Source organism: Galeopterus variegatus, unplaced genomic scaffold (genome assembly GCF_000696425.1).
Source record: "Galeopterus variegatus unplaced genomic scaffold, G_variegatus-3.0.2 Scaffold245, whole genome shotgun sequence".
In the NCBI taxonomy this organism is placed as follows: domain Eukaryota; kingdom Metazoa; phylum Chordata; class Mammalia; order Dermoptera; family Cynocephalidae; genus Galeopterus; species Galeopterus variegatus.
Window position 1 is genome coordinate 355,574 of NW_007726356.1, and position 15,276 is coordinate 370,849.

Genomic DNA, 15,276 nt, shown 5'->3' on the forward strand with positions numbered 1-15,276 from the left:
CCGGCCGTCCCTATATAGGATCCGAACCTGCGGCCTCGGCGCTACCAGCGCTGCACTCTCCCGAGTGAGCCATGGGGCCGGCCCTCGTATTGTCTTTTAATTCTGTATTTCTATGAACGTTTGTTTTTTCATTCCTTTTTTTTGGGTGGCTGCCCTTTGAGGGGATTCGTACCCTTTACCTTGGTTTTTTTTCCACAAACTTTTTGATGTATCCCCTTATACACTTAATGCATATCCTACCAATTTGAGTCCTAGATGTTTACCAAGAGTATTGAAAATATACATACACACATTCACTTTTAAGCAAATATTAATAGCAGTTTTATTCCAGTCCCAAACTGGAAACATTTCTGATGTCCATCAGCTGTTAATGGATAAACAGATTGTAGTACATCCATACAACGGAATATTATTCAGAAATAAAAAGGAACTGACTACTGATACATGCAACAACATGGGTGAAATCTGAAAAATGTTGTGCTAAGTAAAAGGACTTAACTCATTGTGGGCTACATACATCACAGCCATGGGCTATGGTTTCATTTAAATGAAATTACTGAAAAAGCAAAACTACGTAGTGACAGGAAGCAAATCATTGATTGCCAGGGGTCAGGAGTTGGGGCAAGGAAAATAGCTGCAAAAGGATACTAGGGCCCTTTTAGAGTGTATCTTGATTGTGATGTTGGTTAAAGAAATATGTATATTAAACCTCATCAAATTGTACACATAAGTTTGGTAAATATTATATTAAATTATATCCCAATCAAGATCATTAAAAACAATAAGCTTTATAAGCATATTTAAGATACATAAGTTACAAAAGTATTTATTACATACTCATTTTAATATGTATTATTACTTAATTGTATGATATATCAGATTAAAATTTTTTATCACTTTGATAAAATGATTAGATTTTGCTTTCTTACATCATATATGTTATAATGTTTTTCTTTGATATAATTATAAAATCTATATTAAGGATTTTGTAACTATATTTAATTAAAACTTGTATCTTTAACTTTTGGCAAATTAGAGTTCAAATATTAATTTTGTGTATACCTATAGACCTAATAACTAGTATTAATGTTGTTCCAAGTAACCCAATAAGTATCTGAGAGGAATGTTAAAATGTGAAAGAATTTCTCATGGTATAGGGAATTGGGTGAGTGTAGGGGTATGCTTTTCTTTACTATGTGCTGGTCAATTGGCTATATTTAAATAGCACCATCACTAATTATTTCCTTTCCTAGTAGGTATTGATTCACTATCAATACAACTTAGTTAACTAATTTAAGGACTGGGAAGAGAGTGAACACTGGGATTTTTCTATTGATTGAAATGTATTAGCAGTGGAAAGTTACAGTTTACTTTTAGCATACCTAATTTTGTATTGATTTGAGCTGTTTGATTAATGTTCATTTCAAATTTTTAAGGTAATATCTTATTACAAATGCAGTTGAAATAGAATGTAGTCAAGATGTTAGTAGAAGCTATAGTCAGCTTGAGGCTGGAGAACTTTCCAAGATGAATAACTCACATGCTCTTAGCAGTAGTAGGCCTCAGTTCCTCACCGAGTCAGTCTCTCCATCTGCTACTTGAGTATCTATATGACAAGGCAGCTGGCTTCCTGCAAAGCAGGAGATCCAAGAGAGAATGAGGCAGAAGCTCCAATATCTTTATATAACCCTTGACAGTCACATTCCATCATTTCTCCAACGTTGTATTTGTTACATGTAAGTCACTAGACACAGCCCAGGCTCCAGGAGAGGGGAATTAAGCTCTCCCTCTTGTGGATACATTTCAAAACTACCACAGGTCACAACTTTTATGTAAACAGGGCAAATAAAGTGGCTCTTCTGGATTATAAGCAATATTTGCTTTACAATGCCAGTGATGGCTTTGAGTAGATAATTTTTATAATATAACGAGGAATATCAAGGTTCAAGAAGCAGCAGCTCAGAAGAGCATAATAGAGTTTCTTATAATGAAAAAGTCTTCTTCTACTCATTGCCTTTTATTTTAGAAGAGTTTTATTCATCACGTAGTATGAGTTATCATATCTGGGAGCTCTTTGTAATGTTTTCCCATAATTAAGGAAAAGTAAAAGTCTTAACTCATTAATCAGTCTCTTAAATAGATTTTTCAGCACTTCAATGTGTCAGGCAGCCGGCAGTGTACAAGATAGATATAATCTTGTCCATACATGTTTAAAGAAATATGTGAACTAAATACCTTTGATAAGTGACAGGAAACATATAATTAGGGTGTTATAATAGTGATTACTGGAGTGGAGATGGGTTGCTTTGTATGAGGTGGCCAGTATTGTCTTCTTATGGACTGAGAGGCATAGTGATTTGGTTGCCTATATTCAGCAGAGCCATAACATATCAAAATTAATGGGATACAGCTAAAGTAGTGTAAGGGGAAAATTTATAGCTTTAAACATCTATATCTGAAATATAGAAATGTCTCAAATTAACAATCTAAGTTTCCACCTTTAGGAAATAGAAAAGAGAACCAAGCAAATAAAGTAGAAAAAATGCATAATGAAGATATAGGAAAAACCAATGAAACAAACAAAAAACAGTATAGAAGATCAGTGAAACAAAAGTTGATTCTTTGAAAAGATCAGTAAAATTGACAGACTTTAACTAGCCTAACTGTGAAAAAAATAGAGATGACATAAATTACCAAAATCAGAAATGAAAGTAGGGGCATCACTACAGACCATATAGAAATTAAAAGGATTAGAAAGGAATATTATAAGCAACTTTATGCCAACAAATTAGACAACTTAGATGATATGAACAAAACCCTAGAAAAACACAATTACCAAACCTGGGTCAAGAAGAAACTGAAAATCTGAATAGACTTCTAAATACGTAAAGAAATTGAATTATTAATTTAAAAATCTCCTAATAAAGAAAAGCCCAGGCCCAGGTGGCTTTACTAGTGAATCCTATTAAATACTTAAAGTAGGAATTACATCAGTCCTTCACAAACTCATCTAGAAGAGAGAGGAGGAAAGAATACTTCCCAACTCATTCTCTGAGGCCAAATATTACCCAACTACCAATGCCACACAGACATCCCCATCTTGGAAACAAACAAGAAAAAAAAAAAAAAAAAGGCCAATTTTCCTCATGAACACAGATACAAAAATCTTTTTAAAAATTTAGCTAATCAAATTTAGCAATGTATGAAAACGATTATAAAATGGCTTTGTGGGTTTTATCACAGGAATGCAGATTGTTTTAAATCTGAAAAAATGTATTTTTTGCACCAGCTTAATAGAATAAAGGACAAAAACCACACGATCATCTCAATAGATACATCTCAATAGAAAAAGTATTTGACAAAATCCAACACACATTCATGATTTAAAACTCAGCTGACTACAAATGGAAGGGAATTTCCACAAACTGATTAAAAAACCATCTACCAAAAAAACCTATTGCATACATCATACTGAATGTTGAAAAACTGGATGCTTTCCTCCAAATACAGGAAGGTAAAAATGCCCACCATTCTCACCACTTCTATTCAGCATTACATTGAATATTTCAGCCTGTGCTGTAAGAAAGGAAGAGAGGGAGGGAGGAAAGGAGAGAGAAATAAAAGGCATCCTGATTTTGAAGGAATTTTTGAAAGTCTTCATTCACAAATCACAAAAGAAGTGTAAGATTTTGTACTATGAAAACTATAAAGCATTTCTAAGAGAAATGAAAAAAAAAATCAGTAAATGGAGATATTCCATGTTCATGGATCAGAAAATTCAGTATGATTAAGTTGGCAATTCTCCCCAAATTTTTAAATTCACTGTAATCTCTATCAAAATTCCATCAGACCTTTTTGGAGAATTGAGAAGGTAAAATGCAGTGGATCTGGAATAGCCAAAACAGTTTTGAAAATGAAGAACAAAATTAGAGGACTTACACTATCATATTTCAAAACTTACTATAAAGCTACAGTAATCAAGACAATATGGTATTTGTATACGGAGAGGCATATACATCAATGGAATAGAACTGAGAATACAGAAATAAACTTTTACAGTTATGGTCAGTTGTTTCTCGACAGAGGTGCCAACACAATTCAATGAAGAAGAGAGATAATCTTTAAACAAATGGTACTGAGACAATTGGATATTCACACGCAAGGAAACTTGGATGCTTACCACATGCTATTCGTAAAAATTAACTAAAAATATGTCACAGACCTATATGTAAGACCTAAAACTATAAAATGTCTAAAAGAAAACATAAGAGAAAGACTGTGAAGTTGGGATAGGCAAACACTTCTCAGATATGACTTCAAAAGCATAATCTATTAAAAAAATTGAGAAATTGGACTTAATCAAAATTTAAAACTTTTGTGCTTCAAAGTTATACCTCTGTGTAAATAAGCAAATAAGCCACAGACTGAGAAAATATTTGTATATCATATATCTGATAAAACACTTTGTATTAGTCAAGGTTCTCCAGAGAATTAGAATCAATAGGATGTGTATAGACATGTAAGAGAAGATTTATTATGGGAATTGCTCACGTGATCATGGAGGCATAGAAATCCCATGATATGCCATCTGTACACTGGAGACCCAGGAAAGCCGTGGTGTAGTTCAGTTCTAGGTCTAAGATCAGTGGAGCTGATGGCCAAACTCAAGGCTGGAAGGCTTGAGAGTGGGGGTTGGAGGGAGGATCAAAGGACAGAGCACCAGGAGATCTACGGTCCAAGGGCAGGAAAAGATGAATGTCCCAGCTCAAAGAGAAGAGGCAATTCACCTTTCCTCCTTTTTGTTCTCTTCAGTCCTCAGTGGATTGGATGATGCCCACCCACACTGGGGAGGGTAGTCTGCTTTACTAAGCCTATGGATTCAAATGCTAATCTCTCTGGAAGCACCATCACAGACATACGCAGAAATAGCGTTTTACCAGCTATCTGTGTATCACTTAACCCAGTTAAATTGACACATAAAATTAACCACCTCAGATTTGTGTCCAGAGTGTATAAAGAACTCTTACAACTCAATAATATAACACAACTCAATTAATGGAGGAAAAGATTTGAATAGTCATTTCAACAGTGAAGATAAACAGATGATTAATAAGCACATGAAGAGATGCTCATTAATGTACATTAAAACTATAATGTGATACCATCTCACACTCACTAAAATGGCTATAATAACATAATAGCCAAAAACTGGAAACAATTTAAATATCCATCAACTAGATTAGAAAAATATGGTATATACTATATTCATATAATGGAATACTATTCAGCAATAGAAAGGAATGGACTATTGATACATGCTTCTATACTGATGAACCTCAAAAACGTTATGGTTAGTGAAAGAAGCCTGACACTGTGTGATTCCACTTATGTGAAATGTCCAGAAAAGCCAGGTTTATATAGACATAGAGTAGATCGGTAGTTGCCTGGAGCTGGGGATAGGCATGAGATTAACTGTAAATAGGCACAAGGCAAGTTTTTGTGGTGATGAGAATATTCTAAAGTAGATTGTGGTGATAACTGCACAACTCTAGAAATTTTCTTTTTTTTAAGAAAAACTTGTTGAATTGTACACTTACAATGAATAAATTTATGGTATGTTAATTATAACTTATTAAACCTTAAAAAGAAAAACATTACCTTGTCCTTTGTGGTAGGAAGAACTGTGACAGCAAACTGCTCTGAGACTCTAGGCTTTGAATGTAATAACTAATCCTGCTACCTATTTCCCACTTTTCCTTAGTATTGGTCAGTTGTATCTGTCTTAATGTATTTACATTTCGTTAGGAGAACATAGAATATTTGGCATTCTATTAAGCTGTATCAAAAAATGTCAATAGTTTTTCTTACCTTTATGCCACCCCATGAGTAGATACCTCAATAGTTTAGAATCCCCTTTCTTCTTGTTATAAAAAGTATGCAAATATAATATTTAAATTTATAATGTACAAATGTGTTGTCTTTAAGAGATGACCATTAAAACTGATAAAGACATGTGAATATACTTTTCTGTGCATTTTGTAGTTACTATAATTCTTTCTTTTTATATCAGTAAACCAATGAATTATTAACCATACTGTTATTGATCAAACTTTATGGAACCTAGAAATTATAATGGCATTGTCATGACAGCTTACCTTAATGAATAGAACATGTAAAATAGATCTCTGGCTAGTCCTAATTGGTTGTTTAACCATCAATTGTAAATTGAAACATCTCTAGTATTCATTAATCTAACATGAATAGAGCTTTTCAGAATTATAGGTGTCATTATGAATAAATAAGCAAAAATGATTCATGATTTATTATTGTGATATATGATTAATCTGAAGTTAAGTTGATTCTACGTTAAACTTTTTTTTTTTTTTTTTGCAGGCATATTTCATTAGCTAGTCCTCGTCAACTTTTTAAAGCTTCTAATATGACCCAGAGATGGCAACACAGAGAAATTTCAAATTTTGAGTACCTGATGTTTCTCAACACAATAGCAGGTAATCTTAAGTGCACACATTGACTTATTTCAAGCAATAAATTATTAATTGTGATATGGTTATATTATTTTGAGTACTGGTATATAAGTAGCTTATTTTTATTGCCATTATTACTCCCAGAATACGTTATCAAAAGTAGTTTAATAATAGTTTCAAATTTTGTATATGAAAAGTGGGCTACTAGCAAGAAATAAAAAATTGGTATAAAAACTTTATTCCAAGGAAGGAGAAAATGAGAATTTGCAGATATTTAATATAGTAAGATTGGACTCATTATAGAATAGTAGGAATGAAGAAGCATGTAAAATCTTAAGAACCCATTAACAACTTAGAAATATGTTATATTATGAAACAATGAAATACAAAATAGAAAAAAGAAAACTTTGGATAAAATATTAAGTAAAGAAATATTTATATTATGACCCATGTATGAAAACCTAAAGACCAAATGACCCAGTACAAGGTCTGTAATCATGTAATGTCATTGAAAATCACCCATTGAAACTGCTTACTTTGAAAGAAAGTACATTTCTACAGAGTAGAAATGTGTTATTACTTTTCATTTGTGACAACTAGAATAAAGAAAACGATGTATTTGTGAGACATTGAGATTCAATTCAACAAGCTGACATGGTTCATATTCAAGGCACAAGGGAGATATAAAGAGAATAAGACATGTTGCTTATTCTCAGAGAAATTATTTTAAGTACAAATGCGAGCATTTACATGATTGTACAGCAAAGAGATATATATTCAGTAAAAGAAATTCAAAGTGCTATGGGGATTAAAAGGATAGAGAGAGAGAGGGAAATTATGTTTATCCAATTGGTGAGACTAAGGAGAAAAGAAAAGATTTCAGTGGTCATGTAAAGAGGGGTATTAGTTTGACTAGCAGAGGAGGTAGTTGGGAAATTAGAAGTTATTTCATGTAAAGTTGAAAGCATAAGTGAACATCCAAAGATGGGGAAATATAAGGTGTACCTAGAGAACAATTGATGGTATAGTTTGTGTATGTATGTATGTATGTATGTGTGCGTGTGCATAAAGTATAGATTTGTAAAGATGTGAGGAAAAAATGAGAATGCTAGTGTGGAAAAATATCGTGAAAGATTTTCTGTCAATTCGAGGAATTAGTTTGTTGGGAAATTTTTGAAAGTTTTTAAGTTCACAAGTGATATTAGAACTGTATGAAAAATTAACTTGGAGGCAGTATGTAAGATAAATTGCAGTGGAGAGAGACTGGACAGAGAGCAAAGTTAGGAAGCAATTATGTATAAAAAGTAATGAGGGCCTAATCACAGGGGTGACAGTGGGAATTCAAAGGAAGGATTAAAAAAGAAAAAAGGAAGGATCAAATAACATAAGAATTTATAAGGCATGATCCATTTGATATGCCACTGACTGAATGTAGGGGCTAAGTGAGAAGAAAGTGTTAGAAAAGACTTCCCAGCTTCTGGCCTAAATCACTAGAGAAATGGTGGTGCCATTAATGGAAAAAGAATTCAGAAATTGGATTTAGGGAAAGATGATGGTTTACTGTATGGGCAGGAAATTTGAGTTAAGGCAAAAAGAATGAGTGATTGATTCTAGAGTTTCTAGATAGAGTAGCAGGAAAATTGAGGTAAATCAAATGTCTTGAGAGGCAAGAGGAAAGAGAAAAGTGTGTTTGCCCCTGTGTTAAATGAGAGAGATTAAGGGAAAATTAAAAATTAGTACAGGATGTCTTTGGTTTTGGCATTTGGGGATTTACTGGTTACTTTATAGGGGTTCTTTTTCTTTTTTTTACTGACGCATAAATGATTATACATATTTGTGGGGTACAAAGTTGAATATCAGTAGTTGTGTACAATATGTCATGGTCAAATCAGGATAGTTAGCTTATTCATCATTACAGTGTGTAATCATTTTTTGTTTCCATTAACTGATTTCTCATTAATTGCTCATTAATGCCCCTTTCCCTCCTCTCTTCCTCCTCCTGCTTTCTACTTCTAGTATCCATGGTTCTGTTCTGTTTCCAAAAGTTCTGCGTATTATTGTGATAGTTCTTTCTTTCTTTCTCCACCCCCCTGCCATTGTTTATTTATTTATTAAGCTCCCACTTATGAGTAAAGACATGCAGTATTTCTTTTTCTGTGCCTGGGTTGTTTCATTTAACATAGTTTTCTCCAAGCTTATCTATGTTGCTGTGAGTGGCAGAATTTCATTCTTTTTTATGGCTGAGTAGTATTCTATTGTGTATATAAACCACATTTTCCTTATCCATTCATCCATCAATGGACATTAAGGTTGGTTCCATAGCCTGGCTATTGTAAATAGGGCTGTGATAAACATGGGAATGCAGGTTTCCCTTCAACAAGAGATTTCCATTACTTTGGGTATATACCCCATAGTGGGATTTCTGGATTGCATGATTGGTTCTATCTGTAGTTGTTTAAGGAACTCCATACTGTTCTCTATAATGGCTGTACTAATATACAGTCTCACCAACAGTGCAGAAGGGTTCCCCTTTCTCCATATCCTCACCTGCATTTGTTATTCTCTGTCATTTTGATAATAGCTAGTATAACTGGGGTGAGATGGTATCTTACAGTGGTTTTGATTTTCATTTCCCTGATGATTAGTGATGTTGAGCGTTTCTTCATATGTCTGTTGGCCATTTGTATGTCCTCCTTTGAGAGGTGTCTATTCAGCTCCTTTGCCCAGTTTTTGTTGTTGTTGTTGTTGTTGTTTTTTGGTCTTTTTTGAGACCGGCCACACCACGCTCAGCCTGAGTGCACCAGCCATTCCTGTATAGGATCCGAACCCGCGGCGGGAGCGCTGCTGCACTTCCCAGCGCCGCACTCACCCGAGTGCGCCACGGGGCGGGCCCCTTTGCCCAGTTTTTAATTGGATTTTGGGTTTTGTTTTTTTTTTTTAACTGTTAAGTTGTTTGAGTTCCTCGTGTATTCTGGATATTAATCCCTTGCTGGATGCATAGTGTGTGAATATTATCTCCCATTCTGTAGGCTGTGTTTCTGTTCTGTTACCTGTTTCTTTTGCTGTGCAGAAGCTTTTTTGTTTGATGTAATCCCATTTGTTTATTTTTTCTTTTGTTGCTGATGTTTTCGGGGTCTTATTCATAAAGTCTTTGCCCAGCCCTACATCCTGGAGTGTTTCCCGTATGTTTTCTTCCAGGAGTTTTAAAACTTCCAGTCTTATATTTAAGTCTGTAATCCATTTTGAGTTGATTTTGGTAGATGGCAAGAGGTACAGGTCTAGTTTCATTCTTTTACTTATGGATATCCAGTTTTCCCAGCACCATGTATTGAAGAGGCTCTCCTTTCCCCATTTTAAGTTCTTGGTGCCCTTGTTGAAGGTCAGTTGGCTATAAATACATGGGTTGATTTCTAGGTTCTCTATCCTGTTCCATAGGTCCAAGTGTTTTTATGCCACTATCGTGCTGTTTTGGTTACTATAGCTTTGTAATATAATTCAAAGCTAGGAAGTGTAATGCTTCCAACTTTATTTTTTTTCTGGTCAGGATTACTTTGGCTATTTGGGGTCTTTTGTCATACTATATGAATGTTAGGATTGTTTTTTTCTATTTCTATGAAGAATGTCACTGGTATTTTGATGGGTATTGCATTGAATCTGTAGATAGCATTGGGCAATATGGACATTTTCACTGCATGAATTCTTTCAATCCATGAACAAGGACTGTCTTTCCATCTTTTGGTGTCTTCTTTCATTTCCTTCAGCAGTGATTTGTAATTCTCATTGTAGAGATCTTTCACCACCTTGGTTAAATTGATTCCTAGGTATTTTATTATTTTGGTGACTATTGTAAATAGGCTTGGTTTCTTGATTTCTTTTTCTTCTAGTTCATTGTTGGAATATAAAAAGCTATTGATTTTTGTGTATTGATTTTTGTATCCTGAAACATTACTGAATTTGTTTATCAGCTCGAGGTTTTTGGTAGAGTCTTCAGGGTTTTCTAATACAGGATCATATTATGTACAAGCAGGGACAATTTGACTTTGTCTTTTCCTATTTGGATGCCCTTTATTTCTCTCTCTTGTCTGATTGCTCTGGCAAGTACTTCCAATACTGTGTTAAATAGGAGTGGTGAGAGCAGGCATCTTTGTCTTTTTCCTGATTTTAAAGGAAAGCTTTCAGCTTTTCCCCATTCAGAATGATAGTGGCATTGGGTTTGTCATATATGGCTTTTATTGTGTTGAGTTATCTTCCTTCTATACCTGATTGGTCGAGAGTCTTTATCATGAAAGGATGTTGAATTTTGTCATGTACTTTTTTTGCATCTATTGAGATGATCATATGGTTTTTGTTCTTGATTTTGTTGATGTGTGTATCAAATTTATTGATTTGAGTTTGTTGAACCATCTTTGCATCCCTGGGATGATTCCCACTTGATCATGGTGTATAATTTTTTCTTGATGTGTGTTATGATTGCTAATATTTTGTTGAGGATTTTTGCATCTATGTTCATCAGAGATATTGGCCTGTAGTTTTCTTTTTCTTTTTTCTTTTTTTTTTGCTGTATCTTTGTCTGATTTTTGTATCAGGGTGATGCTGGCTTCATAGACTGAGTGTGGGAGAAGGCATCTGTCTCAATTTTTTGGAATAGTATGAAGAGAATTGCTATTAATTTCTTTTTAAAGGTTTGGTAGAATGCAGCAGTAACGGCCGACCCCGTGGTGCACTCGGGAGAGTGCGGTGCTGGGAGCGCAGTAGCGCTCCCACCGCGGGTTCGGATCCTATATAGGGATGGCCGGTTCGCTCACTGGCTGAGTGCGGTGTGGCCGGTCACAAAAAAAGACAAAAAAAAAAAAAAAAAAAAAAAAAAAAAAAAGAATGCAGCTATAAGGCCATCCTGTCCTAGGCTTTTCTTTGTTGGGAGACTGCTGATTACTGCTTCAATCTCATTACTTGTTATTGGTTTGTTCTGGTTTTCTATTCTTGCCTGGGTCAGTCTTGGTAGTTTGTATGTATCCAAAAATTTATTCATTTTCTCCAGATTTTCAAGTTTGTTGGTTTATAGTTGTTCGTTGTAGTTTCTAATGGTTCTTTGTGTTTCTGTGGTATCAGTTGTGATGTTTCCTTTTTCATTTCTGTTTTTTTGTTTTTTAGGTCTTCCCTTTTTTTTCAGTTAGTCTGGCTAATGGTTTATCTATTTTATTTATCTTCTCAAAAAACCAACTTTTTGTTTCATTGATCTTTTCTGTCGTATTTTTGGTCTCTGTTTCATTTAGTTCTGCTGTGATTTTATTTCTTTCCATCTGCTAACTTAGCAATTGGATTGTTCTTGTTTTTCTAGTTCTTTGAGGTGTAATGTTAGGTTGTTTTTTTGAAATCCTTGTATTCTTTTTATGTAAGTGTTTATTGCAGTAAACTTCCCTCTTAGTACTGCATTTGCACTATCCCAGAGGTTTTGGTGTGATGTGTCATTATTATCATTAGTTTCATGAATTTTTGATTTTCTCTCAATATCTTCTTTGATCTGTAGGTCATTCAGGTCATTCATGTTGTTTAATTTCTATGTGTTTGTATGGTTTCCAAAATTTCACTTATTGTCAATTTCTAGTTTTAATCCATTGTGGTCTGAGAAGATACTTGGTCTGTCTTGGAGAATGTTCCATGTGCTGATAAGAAGAATGTGTATTCTCTAGTTGTAGGGTGAAATGTTCTGTATATGTCCACCAAGTCTAATTGGTTTAAAGTATAGTTTACATCCTGTGATTCTCTGTTCATTTGTTGCCTACATGATTTGTCCATTGCTGAGAGGGGTGTTCAGGTCCCGAACTATTATTGTATTGGGATCTATCTGTCTCATTAGGTGTAATAATGTTCGCTTTATATGTCTGGGTGCACCAATGTTGGGTGCATATATATTTATGATTGTTATGTTTTCTTAATGGATAGATCCCTTTATTGTTACGTAAACCCTTCTTTGTCTCTTTTTATAGTCTTTAAAGTCTGTTTTATCTGATCAATTGAATAGCTACTCCTGCTCGTTTTGGGTTTCCATTTGTTTGATATATCTTCTTCCATCCTTTCACTATTAGTCTGTGTGACTCTACAGGTGAGACGGGTTTCTCATAGGCAGCATATAGTTGGTTCTAGTTTTTTAATCCATCCAGCCATTCTATGTCTTTTGGGTGGGATGTTCAATGCATTTTCGTTGAGGGTTGTTATTGAAAGGTATTATCTAACTCCTGTCATTTAATTGCTCTTGTATAGTTGTTTTAAATATCTTTCATTCTTTTCTTTTACTGTTGCTAATTGTCAGTGTCTTTTGAGATGGTATGATATAGTTTTATTCTCTTTCTCATTGCCTGTGTGTTCTACCAGTGGAATTTCTTCTTTCTCGTGTATCCATGGTGGACATTATTATTATTTTTCTTTTTTATTGGTTATGAGTGTTCATGAGATACAAAGCTAATTGTCACCCCTCATGCCCAAGATGTGAAGGCCAGATCCATACTGACAGCATGCACCTTGCCACATACTGTGTTTGTACCCCATATGTCCCCCACCCATTTATCTGCCACCTCCCTCCCTCTCCCCATTTTCCCCTCACTCCACTTTGTGTCCCAAGGTATGTTCTCACCCTCTGCAAGTCCAATGCACCACTGTGGACTTTCTTTCCTTCCTTCTTTGTCACTTAGCTCCCACTTATGAGTGAGTACATGAGGTATTTATCCCTCTGTACTTTGCTTTTTTCACTCAACATAAGTTTCTCCAGGCACTTCCGTGTTGTTGCAAATGAGAGAATTTCATTCTTTTTTTTGTTGGGGTAGTATTCCATGGTGTGTATATACAACATTTTCTTTATCCAGTCATCCATTTAGGGACATTTATGTTGGTTCTATATTTTGGCTATTGTAAACAGAGCTGCAATGAACATGAGAGTGCAGGTATCCCTTTGACATGATAATTTCCATTCCTCTGGGTATACACCCAGAAGTAGGATTGCTGGATTATATGGAAGATCTATCTGTAGTTGCTTGATGAACCTCCATACTGTTTTCCATAGTGGTTGTACTAATTTACAGTCCCACCAACAGTGCAGGAGTGTTCCCTTCTCTCTGTACCCTTGTCAGCATTTGTTATTCACCATCTTTTTGATTACAGCCAGTCTAACTGGGGTGAGGTGGTATCTCAGTGTAATTTTAATTTGCATATCCCTGGTGACTAGTGATGTTGAGCATTTTTCCATGTACCTATTGGTCATTTGTATGTCTTCCTTTGAAAAAATGTCTATTCAGCTCCTTTGCCCATTATTTAATTGGGTTATTTGTTTTTTTACTGTGCAATTGCTTGAGTTCCTTTATTATGGATATTAGTCCCTTCTTGGATGCGTAGTTAGCAAATATTTTATCCCACTCTTGAGGTCGTTGTTTCACTCTGTTGATTGTTTCCTTTGCTGTGCAGAAGCTTTTTAATTGATGTAGTCCCATTTGTTTATTTTTTTCTTTTGCTGCTTGTGCTTTTGGGCTCATGTTCATAAAATCTTTGCCCAGACCTAATTCCTGAAGTTTTCAGCCATATTTTCCCATAGTAATTTTAAGGTTTCAGGTCTTATACTTAAGTCTTTTATCCATTTTGAGTTGATTTTAGTATATGGCAAGAAGTGCATATCTAGTTTCATTCATCTGCGTATGGATATCCAATTTTGCCAGCACCATTTTTTGAAGAAGCAGTGTTTTCCCAATGTACATTTTTATTGCCTTTTTCCAATATCACTTGGCTGTAAGCCTGAGGGGTGATTTCTGGGTTCTCAGTTCCGCTCCACTGATCTGAGTGTCAATTTTTATGCCAGTACCATGCTGTTTTGGGTTATAATAGCTTTGTAGTGTAATTTGAAATCAGGCAGTGTTATGCCACTGGCTTTATTTTTTTTTGCACAGGATTGCTTTGATTATTCAGGGTCTTTTGTTGTTCCACATGAAAGTTAAGATTGTTTTTTCCATTTCTATGAAGAATGTCATTGGTATCTTGATGGAGATTGCATTGAATGTGTAGATCACTTTAGGTAGTATAGTTATTTTCACAATGTTAATTCTTCCAATCCAAGACCATGGAATATCTTTCTGTCTTTTATGTGTCTTCTTTAATTTCTTTCAGTAGTGGTTTGTAGTTCTCACTGTAGAGATCTTTCACCTCCTTGGTTAAATTGATCCCCAGGTATTTTTTTGTGTGTGTGTGACAATTGTAAATAGGCTTATTTTCTTTACTTCTCTTTGTGTTAGTTCATTATTTGAGTATATAAATGCACCTGATTTGGGGGAATTTATTTTGTATCCTGCAACATTACTGAAGTTATTAACCAGCTCTAGGAGTTTTTTGATAGAGTCTTTAGGTTTTTCTATATATAGTGTCATGTCATCTGCAAATAGAGACAGTTTGACCTCATCTTTTCCAGTCTGGATTCCCTTTATTTCTTTCTCTTGCCTGATTGCTCTGGCTAGTACTTCCAGCACTATATTAAATAGAAGTGGTGGAAACACTACAGCAAATAGGGCTGGACACAGACTTCATGAATACAACCCCAAAAGCACGGGCAACCAAAGTTAAAATAAACAAATGGGATTGTATCAAACTAAAAAGCTTCTGCACAGCAAAAGAAACAATTAACAGAGCTAAAAGACAACCAACAGAGTGGGAGAAAATATTCGCAAAATATACATCTGACAAAGGATTAATATCCAGAATATACAAGGAACTCAAACAACTTTACAAGAAAAAAACAAACAACCCAATAAAAAAA

At 34.7% G+C, this 15,276-nt stretch overlaps 1 protein-coding gene across 1 annotated transcript in view; it reads left to right on the plus strand.

Moving 5' to 3' along the window:
- The window catches only part of LRBA (LPS-responsive vesicle trafficking, beach and anchor containing), a gene marked incomplete at its 5' end in the record, with an annotated part of 547,723 nt that overhangs the window by 349,699 nt on the left and 182,748 nt on the right, over positions 1–15,276 (plus strand). The window contains one exon of the mRNA XM_008566486.1: positions 6,394–6,509. Coding sequence (XP_008564708.1) covers positions 6,394–6,509 — 116 coding nt within the window. The remainder of the gene's footprint in view (positions 1–6,393; positions 6,510–15,276) is intronic.